The sequence below is a fragment of the Sprattus sprattus genome (assembly GCF_963457725.1).
Source record: "Sprattus sprattus genome assembly, chromosome: 15".
NCBI classification, from domain to species: domain Eukaryota; kingdom Metazoa; phylum Chordata; class Actinopteri; order Clupeiformes; family Clupeidae; genus Sprattus; species Sprattus sprattus.
In genome coordinates, this window is record NC_137913.1 from 25,550,890 (window position 1) to 25,567,982 (window position 17,093).

Sequence of the window (17,093 nt, forward strand, 5' to 3'; positions counted from 1 at the left end):
TTAGCGTCCCCAGAGTGGCCACTGTGCTGCTTGAGGTAGCGACTGCATTGTGCACACGCCAGAGAGCTGATACGGTTGGGTCCGGACCTGAACAGGTGCTGTCACGATGGGGGCAAAGCAGTGCCAAGCAAAAAAGGGTACCGTCCTCCCCGCCGCCAGAACCTCACGCCTCCTTCCGCTGTCCCAGGGTGAACTGTGGTCAATTTAGTGCTCTCCACAGGTGCCTTCCTGCCCCGAGGCAGCTCCCATCATTCTCATTACTGCCCAACAGAGTCTCACTTTGTCAAAAACAGGAGGAGTGGAAGGAGGGAGTGTTGGTGTGGGGATGGGGATGAAGCGAGGTCCAATAATGAAAGGCTAGAGTCTAAGTATAGAGCGAAGGGCTGTTGAGAGGGCAGTGGGTGAGCTTTGGCAAGTAAAAGACAAAGGATGTAGACACCTGCAACAGGATGTCGAAAATTCTCCAGTTATGCCGGTGGTGCAGCTCGTTGCTTTAACTGGTGCTGCTGTTGCTGCTGCTGCTGCCACTGGGGCTGTTGCAAGAGGAACGAGAAAGAATTGAGCGAAATTTCACAGGCTTTATTTTTAGCATGCCCACAGTCACAGGAGGGAATGTTGAGACTCACACACAGCGGCTGACTGTGGTACAGCTCCGGGCCTGATCTGGTGAAGGGATCTGCTGAATCCACACCAGATCCATCCCACCCTCACCTGCTTCTCCCTGAAACACACACATCCACCGACCACTCCCCCACCCCCACCCCCATCCCCACTTACTCACTCCCCACCCTCACCCCCTCTTTCTCTTTTCTGGAGGCTGCAGAAGGCATGGAAATTGTCTTATGTGCTCTGAACACCAAATCAGGTTAAGCCACTGCTGTCTGCCTTCCACACGAGCACTTCATCAGTCACACACACGACATAAGGAGCGGGGCTTAGCGTAGACCGCCACTTCCCTTCTCCTCAGTGGCTAAACTGATTAACGGTATCAAAGCATTGAAACAATTAAGGTTATCTCTCACAACCGTGGAGGAAATTGATGGAGACTCCTGACTGTGAGACAGCGAATGTGAAACAGAATGTGCCATTACTGTTGGAGCTCGTGAGATGCCCAGTACTCTCTCCATTTAAATATGCACCTGCTGTGGCCTGTGTGAGGTGAATTAAACAGGCACGAAATGCAAAGCATGTTCACATGTTTAAATCCAGGTTTTTGCATATTTTTTTAAACTCCATGACCAAGTATAGAGTATTAGCCTTTCACCCCAACTGCTTTCTCATTCTGTTCATCACATGAATTCTTAACATTATTCTGTGATTGATGGCGGTTGGATGTTACTTCGGGGACATGATTTGACGTGCTGTTGACTGGGGCTTGCTCTTCAGGCTTGTGTGCTGCTGGACATACCTTGAGATGTCAGGGGGTGTCAGGTTTGTTTACCTGACCTTGAGGCGGGATGCATCTCTGGCTCTCAGACTGTGTGGATTAGCTGTGCTCCCCGGAGGTAATCCTCCACTCCTCTCTGTCTTCTGGCTCTCACTGTGTCACTCACACACGGGGCAAGCCTCGCTCTCTCTCTCTCAATTAAACAGACACACACACAATCACAAATACGCACATGCACACACAGGCTGTACAAATACGCATGCACACCCGCCCAACATACAAACTCACATACAACCTCTCCCCCCCCCCCCCCCCCCCCCCCACACACACACACACTTGGGATAAATAAAAAAAGAATGCTTGCTCTCTTTCTCTCCTTTTTCTCTCTCAAGCATTTACCAGGCTGTATTTATCGGCACAAACTGAGTTGCTGGCTCACTGCTTGCCTGTGCTGTCTTTGTTGAATTCTGAAATGGCGCTCCAGTCAAGCCTGGACAAAGCTGCCGCACGCGTCCAATCAGAGCGAGGCCCAGGCCCAACACACTGCCATTTTCACCACATTAAGCACAGCAGTAAATGTGTTCTGCTGATTTGAATGCGCACAGAAGTCCTCACAGAGACAGGCATTCAAAAAAAAAAAAAAAAACTCCTCAACCCCTCAAAACAAGCATCACAAACAGATTGGCAGCATGCAATGTGCTTTGCACAATGGAGATATTATGATTCAGAACTGACTGACAGGCAGAGGCAATCGCTTTTTAGGGCTTTCACTCCTCAGCCTTGCATGGCAGAGTGTTGACTTAAATGATATCTGAGTATGACAGGTGTATTGACTTCCACAGCTGTAGCAGCCTGACACTTGGGGGGAATTATCCTTGTATTATGATTCAAAGGAATGATTTGGGAGATGAGAGACATGTCGCATCAGTGTTTGGAGAGCTTCCTGTTTAATGTGGGCTAATTATCGGTTTGGCAATTGATAAGAGGCAATGGAACATCATGAGGACGTTTTGAGCCATTCCAAAGTCTTCAGTATGCTAATAACTTAACAACGACTCGCCCTCTTGTCAGTTGATAATGCACTCCAAAGTCAATGTTTGGCAGGTTAATAGTTCCTCATTAGTTTGTTAGGCCTGTCTTACTTGAAGTAATTACAGCATAATCCCTCTTGATTGTGACTCTCTCCCGCTATCAAGATGGTTTTCCACAGTGGAGGGCTTGTTTGTTCTCTTTGCCTCTAATAATGTATTTGCAGGTAGGGGACATGGTCTCCTCTTAGCTCTGGTGTTTGAGTTATGCCGTCCGTGGAGACTCACAATTAAACTTGATTATGTCAAGCAGTGGGGTGCAGCACTCTCTGAGAATGTGAAGGTGTTAAAAATCACCCCGTTGTGCAGGTGTAAAAAATCACCTCGTTGGCACTTCACGTGGGTTTGAATGTCACCAAATTAGACACAGAATGATGGCTTTTTTTTTAAAAGCATCAGAGGTACACAACCAGTTGGACAGGTGAAAAACATATATACCATATACACAGAGGGGATATAAATGTAATATAATGGAAATGCGAATTGGTCAGAAGCGATTACATAATCACAGTTCACAGAAAGGAACTGAATGTTAGATAGTTGTATTCTGTGGCACAGTCTACTGAGAATTCAGTCAGTATGAAAGCAGAGAGCTACTGTCCGCTGACCCACGGAAAATGTGTCGGTGAAATAAACATGAGGACAGAGCGTGCTGACCGTACGTGTGGGAAACCAATCCCATTTCCATGTTAACGAGGGCCGGGGTCTGCTTTATACCAGGACCCTGTAGAACAAAATGTGGTGTGAAATGACAGGGCCAGAGGTCTGTAATTTTAGCTTGGGAATCCTGAATCAGAGTAATTCATAAATGGAAGCTTGTCCAATAGACGAGAGCGAGGTGGTATGGCAGTGAACAAAGTAAATTAATTCAATTCATTTCCAGATTTCTTTTGAGTCTTTGGGATCGGAAGTGGGTGTTATTGTTCTTTTCGGTTGTCGCTGTGAATGCTGTTAAAATGCTTTGCTTCTTTTGAAAGCTTTGATTTCTAAGTGTTATTAGTATTTTTTTTATCCTTATGTCAATCCTAATGCATATGATCTGTATTTTATTTGATGGATTTGATTTATAAAGTCACCCCACGTCAAGCACATCTCTTTTCACATACTGCATTTCAATAGCACCTAATGGAAAATTAGTTATCTTTGTGGACCCGTATTCAAAGTAAAAGAGCTTTCAGTTAAGTTATGCAGTCCATTCAGTATACTGTTTACACCATTGCCAGCACTTGACAGTATATATAAATGAAATTCATCTTAGCCGGTTGCAATAGTTTTGTTTGACCTTGGTGGCAGTTTCAAACCATGGCGCTCACCAGGTTGCTATGGCAATGTATGTCTTTGCTGTATGTGAACAGTTTGTCTTTCCCAGACTGTTCTGCAAACCCTGGCGATAATAAGGTCTAGTCATTACTCCTCATCACAGTCCTCTCACTCCTCATTATCAGATGTGTCTCACTCTTTTACGTGGACTCAGATGGAACTCCTTTCTCCATGTCAAATAGGCAAAGTCATTTGAGAGCCACATCATTAACTTGCTCGAATGGATGTTGCAGAAGCATTGCTCTAATATATTGAATTTAGTGTTTTACATTATTTACACATCTGCCTCGATGCATTCTTGGCTTATTCCAGTGTGTAGTAATGTCTTACGTGTACTTGTTTCAGCAGTGTCTGACTCTAATGCCTGGACGCTTGGATTTTATTCCTGTAATACAAAGGTTTAAGGTTTCATCAAAGAAAGTTGCTTTGCTAGTCTCATCATATATCACAGTTCATTCTTTCAGTTCCTCCAGCACTAAAGGCCCTGCGAAGATATATATTATCTTACAGACACATATATTGTCAGTGAGCATCAGGGGGGATGTTGAGGCACTTCAGCATCGCCCTGCTCGCAGTTTCCACTCCTCAGTAGTGGCAGCCAGACCTGGTCTGCCTGATGAGCTTGTCTGGTTTCCATCCAGCGCGGGATGCTGTCACTTCCCCAACGGCCAATCAAAGAGGGGATACACCCTGAGGTGTGCTTTTGATCCGACTAATTTATGTGCCAGGGCTTGGGAGACATAGAAAGAGAAAGACAGAGAGAGCTGCGGTGGGTTCTGTGAAGAGAATACCAATACGCCGCCTTTTGTGTCTGTCTCCCCAGCATAAGCCCCACGTCCTCCTCACTTTTGCTGGCAGGTGACGCCAACTCCCTTTTTTCACCCTCTTCTTCTTCTTCTTCTTCTTCTTTTTTTCTTTTCCTTTTTTCTTTTCCTAGCCATTTGAAAGCTGAGGCATTGGAAGGGGGCTCAACCCCCGAGCTCAGCAGATGATTCCTCTATTTCTATTCTTACTTGTCTCTCTTAATCCCCCTCAGCGAAGAAAACAGGAAGATGCTCATTTAAATGCTCATCCATTGCCTGGTGTGAGGGCCTTAGAAAGACATAATACCGGCATAATAATATTTACATGTCTGAACGGGCCTTTGCTTATTCCTGGGAGACCATGAGACGGACTCACTGTACATTAGAGAAAAATTGCGGATGTTTTTGTACATGGTATTGCATGTTGCGCTGCATAGGGGTCAGTGCTTACTGGTCACATTGACTGTACAGTCTGTAGACTTGGATTGGAATCAGTATTCTAATGAATCCACCTCAGACCTCAGGTGATAGCAGTGGATGTGTGAGTGCTGGTTTTATCCTGGTGTGTAGGAGGCATGCAGATAGGCAGAGAGCATACTTTAGAGAGTAAGAAAAAGGAATTTCTATTTGTGGTGCCAAATAGTTAGGCCTGTGCATATTCCCAAATGGATCCTTTCCTTTTTTTTCCTTATGTATTTGTGAAGTTAACGCATAGCAGAAACAGAGCGAACAGTTCCCTTTGCATTGTGTCAATAGATGAAAAAACATGGTATATCAATGGCATATCACACAAATAGACATTGAAGGCAGGAAGCAGAGTGCCTTATCACAACTGGCAGCACACGATGTATCCATGATTTATTGATTTACCAGAAACCGTACAATGTTTCTTCCTATTAATGTCGGTGGTTGCCAAGATGAACATTACGATATTAGTTCAATTGTAATTCTAAGATAAACACAACAGCTGAGACTAGATAACAGTGGAACCCTATGGAATATTACAATAACAATGGACTCTTAAACGTTTGGTTATGGTCAATATACCATGGCAGAACTTCAAAGCATTATGATGGAAAGCTCCAATTGCCCATGCCATTACACACCACAGTATGGATTTGTTGCCCTTAATCATTGCTCTATTTGCATAACTAACTGAGCACAGGGCATTCTCATTAAACAGACACATGGCCATTTTCATCAATAGGCAAGTCACCTGCTGCAGGTAATTTGATCAGATCCTATTTGATTTATTAGCACTGCAGTGTTTATCCACAGCACCTGAATGAGTGCATCTGGGGGATGGCAATATTAAATAACAAACAGCGCAAATTCAATAAATACCCTCTCTCAGTGCATCCAAATGAGAGAGAAAGCCTTGCTAATTGCCTTAGTGTCTGCTTCAAAGAAAATGACTCTGTTTTTTCCCCTCCTTTTTTTCTCCCCCCCACCTTTCTCTTTCTCCCTCACTCTCTCTCTATTTCTCCCTTCCTCCCTCTCTCTCTCTCTCTCTCTCTCTCTCTCTCTCTCTCTTTTGTCTTACAGATGTTAATGAATGCGAAAGGAACCCATGCAAAAATGGGGGCATCTGCACCGATCTGGTTGCCAACTACTCCTGTGAATGCCCAGGGGAGTATATGGGAAGGAACTGCCAATACAGTAAGTGTGCTAATTCTCCGCTCTCCTGTCTCTAGCCAAAACTGTTTGTCTGTTCTCTCAAGATTTGTCAGAGCATCACACTCCCTTCTCTTTTTTTTTTACATCACCGGTTGCATGATTGAGAGAACACAATCTTTTTGTTTGGCTATATGTGTGGCTATCTACTGTATCTGCATAGTTTCCTGTCTCGGTGGCTGTGCATTGTGTAAATTGCTTTGGGAATTCCATGGCCCTTGAAAGGTATCTGAAGAGAGGCATAAGCATAGGCCAATAGAGTTTTCTCAATGGGCTTGAACAAGCAGTGCTCCATAATAGATATTGGTATTCCTATCACATTTTGTTACATAATATCTTCTGTCATGGAGGGAACTACAAAAGATCATAGAAGACTATGAATCATGTTTATGAATATTTGATTTATACAAAAAAAATTCTAAAGAAAATAAGCAACTCATAGAAAATTATGATAAGATAGATTTTTATAATTATATTTATTTTATAATACTGGTTCTGAAATATGGACATGTTCACACCAGACATTTTGCAGTCTAAATTCCCTTTCATGCATGAATTATGAAAAAAATGGTCTAGATTTTTTTGGATTGATTTTCTTACTCAAAATGAACCTAAACTTGAAATTAATTTTGAATTTTTAAAAAATATGGTTTTATTAAGAATAGATTTTACTGTCCACATACATGGACACCATGCAACAAAGGGATGGTAACAAATAAATACCCAAGGTTGAAAATCATTATTTTCATGGAATTTTGTCAATATTTTTGTTAATATGTTTGATATATGATTGTTTCTTTCATTTGAACAAAAAATAAAAAAAATAGCAGGTTATATAATTATATTTAATATCATTCGATTCCTCTATGTGTCCACATACGTGGATGTCATCCGATACCTCTGATGCATGACGTCCACATACGTGGACAGTTGGTTTTAGGGTGTACAAACTATATTTTACATCAAATTTCATTTTTTTTAACACAGATTTGTTCAACACACTTTCCCCTACATGCTAATATTTTTTTGAGACTGATTTGGCCTTCTTGGGTAGAAGTTTTTGACAGATATGCCTGAGTATTCAAAACATGTTCAGGACCGTCAGCCATCTTGACTTAATGATGTCATTACACAGTTAACATTCCAAATACAAGATTATACATATTGTTATTATACTGCTCTGAGTCTACTGTCACTGCCCCTATGTGGTTTGGAGAATATTACTATGATAATAAGAAACAAAATGAAGTTTAATTAACTGTCCATGCATGTGGACACCATGCAGGAAAGGGCTAAATTCCATTTTTGCTATTATATTTTTGATAGTGTGTGCAGTATGCATGTTATTCTACCCCCCCCTCCCCCCTTCCCTCCCTAACATGTAGCCAAATTGATTTAATGCTGTGGTATCAGCTCCTGCTCACAGAGGCTACGTGTGTGCCATGCCTGTAACACTCATAAGGCATATATCACCAAGGGCCTGGATAAATCATTAACATACAGCCGCAGAAAAAATTAAGAGACCACTTCAAAATTATCAGTTTCTCTGGTTTTACTATTTATTGGTATGAGTTAAAGTAAAGTTAACATTTTAGTTTTATTCTATAAATTACTGACAACATTCCTACCAAATTTCAAATAAAAATATTGTCATTTAGAGTATTTATTTGCAGAAAAATGACAATTGGTCAAAATAGCAAAATGAATGGAATGTTTTCAGATCTCGAATAATGCAAAGAAAACAAGTTCATATTTATTCTTAAACTACACAATACTAATGCTTTAACTAAGGAAGATATCAGAAATCAATATCTGGAAACACCGCATCTTTTTTGTTATTTTGACCAATTGTCATTTTTCTGCAAATAATGCTCTAAATTACAGTATTTTTATTTGAAATTCAGTAGAAATGTTGTCAGTAGTTTATAGAATACAACAAAAGTGTTAATTATACTCAAACACATACCAATAAATACTAGAAAGACTGATAATTTTTTAAAAGTGGTCTCTTAATTTTTTCCGCGGCTGTAGTAGTTGGACCATAGCTCTGAAAGTTGCAGTTATTTATCACTTCAAACACTAAAGAAGCCCTGAAAAGGAACATGAACAATGTATACATATATCTACATTTCAGTGCCAGAAAATGGAAACCATCCTGCACCTTTTTTGAGTGTGTCTAGCAAAGGAAAGCTTGGCCTGCAGATATACAAATGTTGCCTAGAAACTCTTTGTAAGGGTACTGCCAGTTGCATAGATGTGGAGTGATGTAACTGTACCAGATAACCAACACTGTGTAAACATGCATACAGAGAGACAGAGAGAGAGAGAGAGAGAAATAGAGTGTGTGTGTGAGAGAGAGAGAGAGAGAGAGAGAGAGAGAGAGAAACAAAGGAGTCAGAGGGTCTGGACATCTGACTGTACGAGTCAGTATTTGAACGATTACATGTTGTTGTGTTAGAGAGAGAGAGAGAGAGAGAGAGAGAGAGAGAGAGAGAGAGAGAGAGAGAGAGAGAGAGAAACAAAGGAGTCGGAGGGTCTGGACATCTGACTGTACGAGTCAGTATTTGAACGATTACATGTTGTTGTTGTGGTTGCCCTTCAAGTGAGGGGGTCACAGTGAATGCACTGCGTATAATTATTCAATTAGAATACCATTGAGGATTACCTTGGCATGTGGTCAGCAACAGCAACAGCAACAACAAAAATAAATCTGTGACTAGAAAAATCACTTGAATTCACTAGCATCTAGGGAGAGACAGTAGCACAAGAAGGTATCGCAGCATTGACAAAAGCTTCGTCGGGAAAAGGGCACTGTCACAATTTAGACCTACTGGATTTGGACAGGTGCAGACACACAAGCAGGAGATAAAGCTTGGGAACACGTGGGGTGGATGGAAACGGAAGGCCAGTTTCATATTACAAAATGAATGGTTGCTGCTATTTCATTTAATGCGGAAGCCATGAAAGCAGTCCCTGTGTTAGTCATTTATTGTTCTTTATAGCTGCATAGTAGAGCTTATCTACGGTGTTGAACAGTGTCACAGTCACAGATAAAACAATAGATATATTTTGCATTTGACAGTATGAACCTTCACTAATATACAATCATGGATTAATTTCCAAGGCTGCACCTTTTGACTTAGTTAATCAATCAGTGGTGAACCCTATGTGAACAAAGCTCCCAAACATGGCCAGGCAGCTGTCACACTATGGGTTGCTAGCGGGATTAATTGAAGGCTGTGTAGTCTAGATAGCAACCTTTTGCACAGAGAGAAATGTCACTACAATTTGCCTTGACATTTAGAGTCTGCCAACACATCAATCCTGATGTGAGACTGACATAAACATATTGTCTGGGTGTTTGCATGTTTGCTGGAGCCCCGAGTGTGAGAATTGCTTTGTTTTTCCATTTTCTAAATTGAGTAGTCTCTCTCTGGTGGAAAGTGACAGGGTAATTAACCATATTTCCTTGGAATTTTTGCATCTGTGCCGCATAACGTTTGATGATGTGAGAGTCTCAGTGCTTATAATCCCTCACTAGTGCAAGGTGCATCAGATGTTTAATAAACGATTCTCTCCCCAACAATGTGCCATGTTCTAGGAGGCCAAAATCCTATGATGCCATGTCAACATGCACTAGATATTTTTTGTATGCTAATTTCTATGTAGGATGAGTACAAGCACAAACCTATCTATCACTATGTGTTTCCCCTGGAGGTTAAACTCATGACCTTGATGTTTCCTCTACTAGTTCAGTTACAAGTGCCAACCGACTTCCAAAAATGACAACAAACCCATATAAACACAAGTAAGAAGTGTTGGAGTTTAGCTATCCTGCACCATGAGGGCACTACAAAGTGAAGGGCCTGAAGCTTTTTTAATCAGTTTATTTTCGGCGGATCCCCACTGACTGAAAACAATGGCAGTCCAATGGTGTTTATGTGTGTGTGTTTGTGAGAGGGAGTGTGTGTGTGTGTGTGTGTGTGTGTGTGTGTGTGTGTGTGTGTGTGTGTGTGTGTCAGTGTGTGTGTGTGTGTCAGTGTGTGTGTGTGTGTGTGAGTGTGTGTGTGTGTGTGTGGGTGCATGGGTGTGTTTCTGAGAGAGTGTGTGTATGTGTATGTGTGTGAGAGAGGGAAAGAATGAGAGAAAGGGATAGAGTGTCAGAGACGGAGAGAGAGTAAGAAAATGACAGAGAGAGAGGAGGTGGGTGGGAGAGAGAGAATGAGAGATGAGACAGTGAGTGAGAGAGAGAGAATAGGAAAGACAGAGTGAGAGATGAAGAGAGGGGAAAGGGAGATTGAGAGGGAGAGAGAGAGAGGGAGAGATGAATGGAGTAGGCTGGAGAGGAGAGAAGAGAAGACGGATCACGTGGCTGGAGCTGCAGAGCCTCCCAGAGAATACTGAAGGCCTTCTGCTGAGAGACGCAGGGAGCAGACGAGGACAAAGGATAAAAAAAGAGCTTTTTTTAGAGGAGGGAGGAGTTTACATTTATTTTTTAATATATATTCTTTCTCTTCCACTGGCCACAGAACGCGCAAAGAACCTAATGACTTTCACAGCTATTAAAAGTGCTTCTCTCAGGACCGATGTGAACTTGGATACTGCCCTTGCATCCAGTAATCAGAGGTGTTGTAGATGCGACAGTAATATCCGATCTCAGTCGCATCGTGTATTTTATTTCAGTATTTTCTTCCGCCGATGCCGTCAGTCTTACCTTGGACAAGACATTTGATAACCAATTGTTATTGATCGCTTCCCAACACAATGATGGTTTTGTTGGAGTTAATAGCCTCTATTCAGTTCGGTGCAATGTATCTTTTCACAGAGCCCAGAGCCTGAATACACCAGAGAAAGCACTGAAGCGTGTTTATGGCATCCTTTATGCTTTTATATGGAAGCTTATTTTTGTTATCAACCATGAGTTTATGCTAAGTACACAGAGAAAAAAAGGGAACACATACCTAAATGATATGTTAGTATAGAACATTCAAATCACATATTGTGGTGCCTTCTCTTTGGTGACACCCACACAAGATTACCATACCAATAAAACAGGTATATTAACTCATGCATGGGCACGCCACACACGTACATGGACGCCCACACGCAGACTGTTCACTGTCTTCACTAAACACATGCACACCCAATCTCTCATGCCCACAGACACAATCTCAATTCCATAAACTCAACACAACAGATACATCCACACACACACACACAATGTTTGCATCAAACACACACGCACATGCAACACACAGCAACACACACCAGCCCACATGCACATATACAACAACACATACCCCAAAAAACTGAGAAAAAAAACATCTCTTTCTCTTTTGGTTTCACTCCGCAGAATGTTTTCATCTTCCACCCCTTCCCCAACCCCCAGCCCCCCCCCGCACCCTCTACCCGTTAGTGCAGCTCAAGCTTATCGTACCGGCCGCAGGACTCGAGCCCATAGGTAGGCCGGGCTCACATAGCGATGCGGCCGTCAGGCCAGGCTGGGCGATGCGGCAGCGCAGTGGCGTTAGTGATGGCAGCTGTCAGCGGGCTGATGTATGGGCATGGGGTCGGTGTGTCGGCGGCCCCGGAGCGCCCAAGCACAGCTGGCACAGTGGCCGGCTGGCAGGCGGCTCATTAGAGCAGGAGGGTCATCAGGACCAGGCAGAAGCTGAGTGCCGTGAAGGGAGCGGACGGGGGGAGGAGGAGGGGTGGGGGAGTGAGATGAGTCGCTCGGAAGGAGAATGTGTGTGTGTGGTTGTATGTGTGTCTGTGTGTGTGTGTGTGTGTGTGTGTGTGTGTGTGTGTGTGTTGTGTGTGTGTGTGTGTGTGTGTGTGTGTGTGTGTGTGTGTGTGTGTGTGTGTGTGTGTTTGTGTGTGTGTGTGTGTGTGTGTGTGTGTGTGTGTGTGTGTGTGTGTGTATGTGTGTGTGTGTGTGTGAGTGTGTGATAGGAGATGTAGTGGTTGATGAGCATTCAGCAGGAGATTATGTGGTGTTTGAACTGCTGAGATATCTTTTTCACTTGGTAATAACTGAGGTATCAACTTAATAAAGTGTGTGTGCGTGGGTGTGGGTGTGGTTGTATGTGTATGTGTACGTGTACGTATGTGTGTATGTGTGTGTGTGTGTGAGTGAGAGAGAGAGAGCGAGAGTGTGTGTGTGTGTGTGTGTGTGTGTGTGTGTGTGTGTGTGTGTGTGTAAGAGAGAGAGAGAGAAGACAAAAAAGAGAGTGTGTATGTGTGTGTGTGTGTGTGTGTGTGTGTGTGTGTGTGTGTTTGTGTGTGTGAGAGAGAGAGATGGAGAGAGAAAGAGAGAGAGATTGTGTGTGTGTGAGTGTGTGAGAGAGTGAGAGAGAGAGAGAGGGAGAGAGAAGGAGAGTGTGTGTGTGTGTGTGTGTGTGTGTGTGTGTGCGTGTGTGTGTTTGTGTGTGGGCTTGCACACGTTTATGTTTTTGTGGGTGGCATTATGTGTTGTAGAGTATGTGCTACGTGTGTCAGAGTATGTTTGAGCGTGGGATAGATTGATAGATGTTTGTCTGTACCCTTGACTTTTTGTATTTAATAGTCTACCCAGTAACAACCATAATGTTTTATGGACAATTCATTTTTAAATGTGATGTCAACAGAGAATACAAATGTGCTATTGCTAATTTCATTCTGCGCTAGGGGCAAAATTCCCAGCTTCCATCCATCATTTTACAATTAAATGAAGCCTGCATTACAATAATACAAACAGACACAGAATAACATCTCGATCACGGCTTAGTGCAATACTAGTGGATATATTTAGAATGCAGCCAACCCTTTTTTTGCTAAGTTAGTTTGATCAGTGTTGGAATAATACTATAATTAGATGGAGATGTCTCGATTGATCATACACCAATAAAGTTGCAATATAAAAACTGATAAGAGGTTTCGTACAAGCTGTGCACTTTGTAGTGATGATTGAACACACTGAAAATAAAAACAGACGAAACGGGGAGGCAAGGATTTTTTCAGGCAGATACATCTGTCTCAGAGTTTGTCATGCATATAGGTGTTATAAGTTTATCCTGTGATGTGATTCTCTTTTATTCCCCTGAAACTGCTTTTTGATTGAGGGATAAAACAGGGATGTGCAAGTGTGTGTGTGTGTGTGTGTGTGTTTTTTGGTTCTCCAAATAGAACCACTGTGAAATTGAAACACCTCCTTCACCCTGCTCTTCAAAAGCCCACCTTCAGTAGCGGTTAGCATTCATGGTCCTGTAACGGGAAAAGAGCAGGAAATGTCATGCCTCAAACGGAATTGAAGTCGTATCTCAACACAATGTCGTATCCATCAGTAAACCAATTGCAAAGCCTCCCCACCCCCACCCACCTTTGGAAAACAATTTTCTGTTGTGAAAAAGGCAAGAGAAAAAAATAACCTAATGAATACTGTTATTTGACTTCTCAGCCTACACAAGACAATTTCATTATTTGCAGAAAATGAGAATGGATATGGGGCAGAAAAAGTTCACCAGGAATGGAAAGCTCCCATAAATGTATATGGCCTGGCAGATGGAGAACACGGAAAAATTGAGAAATATTGAAAGGAAGCCATCAACATATATAGGTGCTTGTGTGACAGGTTTGTGATTAGGTTTTATACAAATGTCCCCATTCTCTATAGGACCCTTATAGTTGGGGCATATAGCAAACTGCCTGTGGGTCTAATGTCATATTCAGTGACAATGATGTTTTTATGAATATTTATCCCTCCCTTTATTGCTGTGTTGCGCTTTATTCCGTTTTAACCAAGCAGTCCCTTAGTAATATTTTGTCTGAAGCTCTGTCTCATCGTCAAAGGGGTTCAAGGTCACCAAGTGACAGCTCAGCAAGTGTTCAGTGTTGAGATGCCCTTGCAGTGGGCAAACAGTTATAGTGAGTGAGAAGACAAAATACCATGTGTGACAGGGCACACAGAGTCAAGCTACTTTCACACTTCCAGCGGTTTGACAGCTTAAGTAAAAGTATCACTGGCTCTCAGGAGAACAGGGAGTTCATGCATTCAGTGTTGCCTGCACGGTTCTTTGAAATAAGTCATGCCTCCTGCTGGTCTGTTCTTGTCACTCAACATGGCCCTTTTGAACATGGCGCTGTTTGTGATGGAGATGAACTTGCTGGCACGGCAGAAATGCTGAATTTGTGGTTGCGGAAGAGTTTCTCCCAGTCGTGCATTTCCATTGGAACCTACTGTAGGCACTCCATGAGTGCTGATATGGGTTATAGCTGCACTGCAAAATTCGACTTCCTCTGTCTTTGTCCTTGCATTGTAAGTCAATGTATGGGAACACAAGTATCCTAGCATGACTGATTTTGAGGACAGTCAGCAGAAACAAAAGGAAAATAATAAAAAGTATCATTGTCATTACCATTTTAACAATCATCATTTATTAATACCCCCTAAGGTTGTGTCGTTATTGTGAATATCAGCACAGCTGTGATTATATTCTGTCTGTATAATACAGCTGTGCTGATATTATCCTCAGGGGCAATCTTATTGTTAGACTGGGTAATGAAGTATGCATGAAGTAAGCCCTGTTCCATTTCAAGTAGGGCAAGTTACCTTGCTGAGCATCCGGAAAGAAATAACAATTACAATGACCATACAAAACACATGTACCCGCAACAGTCTAGGGACAGGAAACTAGGGCAGACAGTTTATGCAGGACAAAAAAAAAAAAAAACCAAGTTGAGATAGGCTTGCCTCGAGTAGCAATATAAAAAAAGGAAATGATTACACTAAAAGCACAGGTACTGAGCATAACAAAGCTTTACTTCTTTACAAAGTTTTATTGAGTTCAATGGCATACTGTATCACTCTCCTTGCGCAGTGCTAAAGGACAGTCTCGTCTGACAATCACACCTTATTTACATACCAGTGCACTATTTTGGGATGAGTTTGTGTTGGTTATAAGTTTTAACACATCCTATGTGCCTCATACTTCAGATGCTGACCCAGGATCAGGATGTCTATGACATACCGTCATAGGGCTCTATTTAGTGTCATGTACTATATGAAACAAGGAAATGTAATCTTTATTATGGGCCACCTTGATGTTGAGTGCACCACCGCAGACCTACTGGGGTTCAGTGTGCATCTAACTTGGTCCACCTTTGGAGTCCTCTTTACCCAGGCAGTGGCTTTGCAAGCACACTGTTGACACAGCCCTAAAAAGATATACTGCAAAGCGGTATCACAGCCACTATTAATGCTTCAGTGAGCAAAACACTCTTAAAATTATGTTCCAAGTAGTTAGGGAGCAGTGCAGTGTAACCAGCTGAAGTGAAAGCTGTAAAAGGAAGAAGGGGCTTCTGTCTAATCGTGGACAATGCAGACCTCTGTACACACACACAAACACACACTCACACACACACACACACAAACACACACACACACACACACACACACACACACACACACACACACACACACACACACACACACACACACACACACACACACACACACACACACACACACACACACACACACACACACACACGTACACTCATGAAAGGGAAGTGGCAGCCTAGGAGACAACAGAAACACTTCAGGTAAACAAACCAGAAATTGTACCCATACTGGGAAGAGAAGGGAAGGGGAAGAAAAAACATTCTACAGCATATCATTGTATCCACATTTGTTGTTGACATTTTTGGACTATTTCTGTCAAGATATAGGGTCCTGCTTTTGCTTATGAATAGTTCATGGAAGCTTCATGAGCAAAGTGCAATAAACATTGTTAAGATTTCATGAGGCTGGATGAAAGAGTTAAATTCACTAATACACCGTCAACAACAGTTACCAACAGTTACCAGTTACCATAAAATGCACATCGCCAGAATCCTCTGTATATAAAGTAAAACTAATACGTAATAACTTTTCTGAATTCATTCTTGGTGAGGCAAAACTGAGAAATATAAATACTCAATACTGAATTCATGTTTTGTTATAATAATAATAATAATAGGCTAATAGAATAGAGTAATAGGCTTTTCACTAAACCATTACAATGCAGCAAAGCAACTGACTGTGAACACCCTCTGATGCTGATTCACTCTAAAATTAGCTATCTGGTATTGGATGACTGAATTTACAGTTTTTCTTGATTGCTTTTGCACATTTTCCATTCACTTTTTTACTTTTCAAAACAGCTTGCACACAGCCCTTAACAGAAGATGAAAAGACCTAAACACTATATGATGTTTGCAGAATGACACCACCTTCTCAAAATGTATCACACACCCATCAAAACCAAACATTTCCATCAAAACCTACAATTTGTGCTCAATTGAAAATGTATGTTTTTTTTTTCATTTACAGTTTTCGATTTTTTTCACATTTAGCGAATCATGGGTAAACTTAATCAAATGCTCACATCTTCTTTGCACAGCAAGTCCTCTGGCGAATGAGTTAACTATTTCTTATTGCTTTCACACAAATTTGTTTGACTTTAAACACACTTTTCAAAACAGTTAACTCACTTCTCAGAGATAGACACAAAACCTAATTGAATAACCATGTCAACACATTGCAGACACTTAGTAGCAGCCTACTGAAACTGCTCTCTATATTCTAAATATCGTCATTACCTGTGGGAACCCTCTGTGCACAACTCATCAAGTAGTTCTCAACCTCAAATAGAGGTCAATAGATTGAAGTTGATACCAAGCATGGATCAAGGAGACCGCCACCAACCACGTCAAGGACTAGGATGAGGACAAGGAATAGGCAGATGTAGAGGTAGAGGTAGAGGTAGAGGGGCCCCTGTCAGGGCACGTGGCACGTGTAAGATG

At 42.1% G+C, this 17,093-nt stretch overlaps 1 protein-coding gene across 1 annotated transcript in view; it reads left to right on the forward strand.

Moving 5' to 3' along the window:
* Nucleotides 1-17,093, forward strand: part of edil3a (EGF-like repeats and discoidin I-like domains 3a) — a 121,360-nt gene that overhangs the window by 62,207 nt on the left and 42,060 nt on the right. Inside the window, exon 5 of the mRNA XM_080852362.1 lies at nucleotides 6,144-6,257. Within this exon, the coding sequence (XP_080708488.1) occupies nucleotides 6,144-6,257 (114 nt within the window). The remainder of the gene's footprint in view (nucleotides 1-6,143; nucleotides 6,258-17,093) is intronic.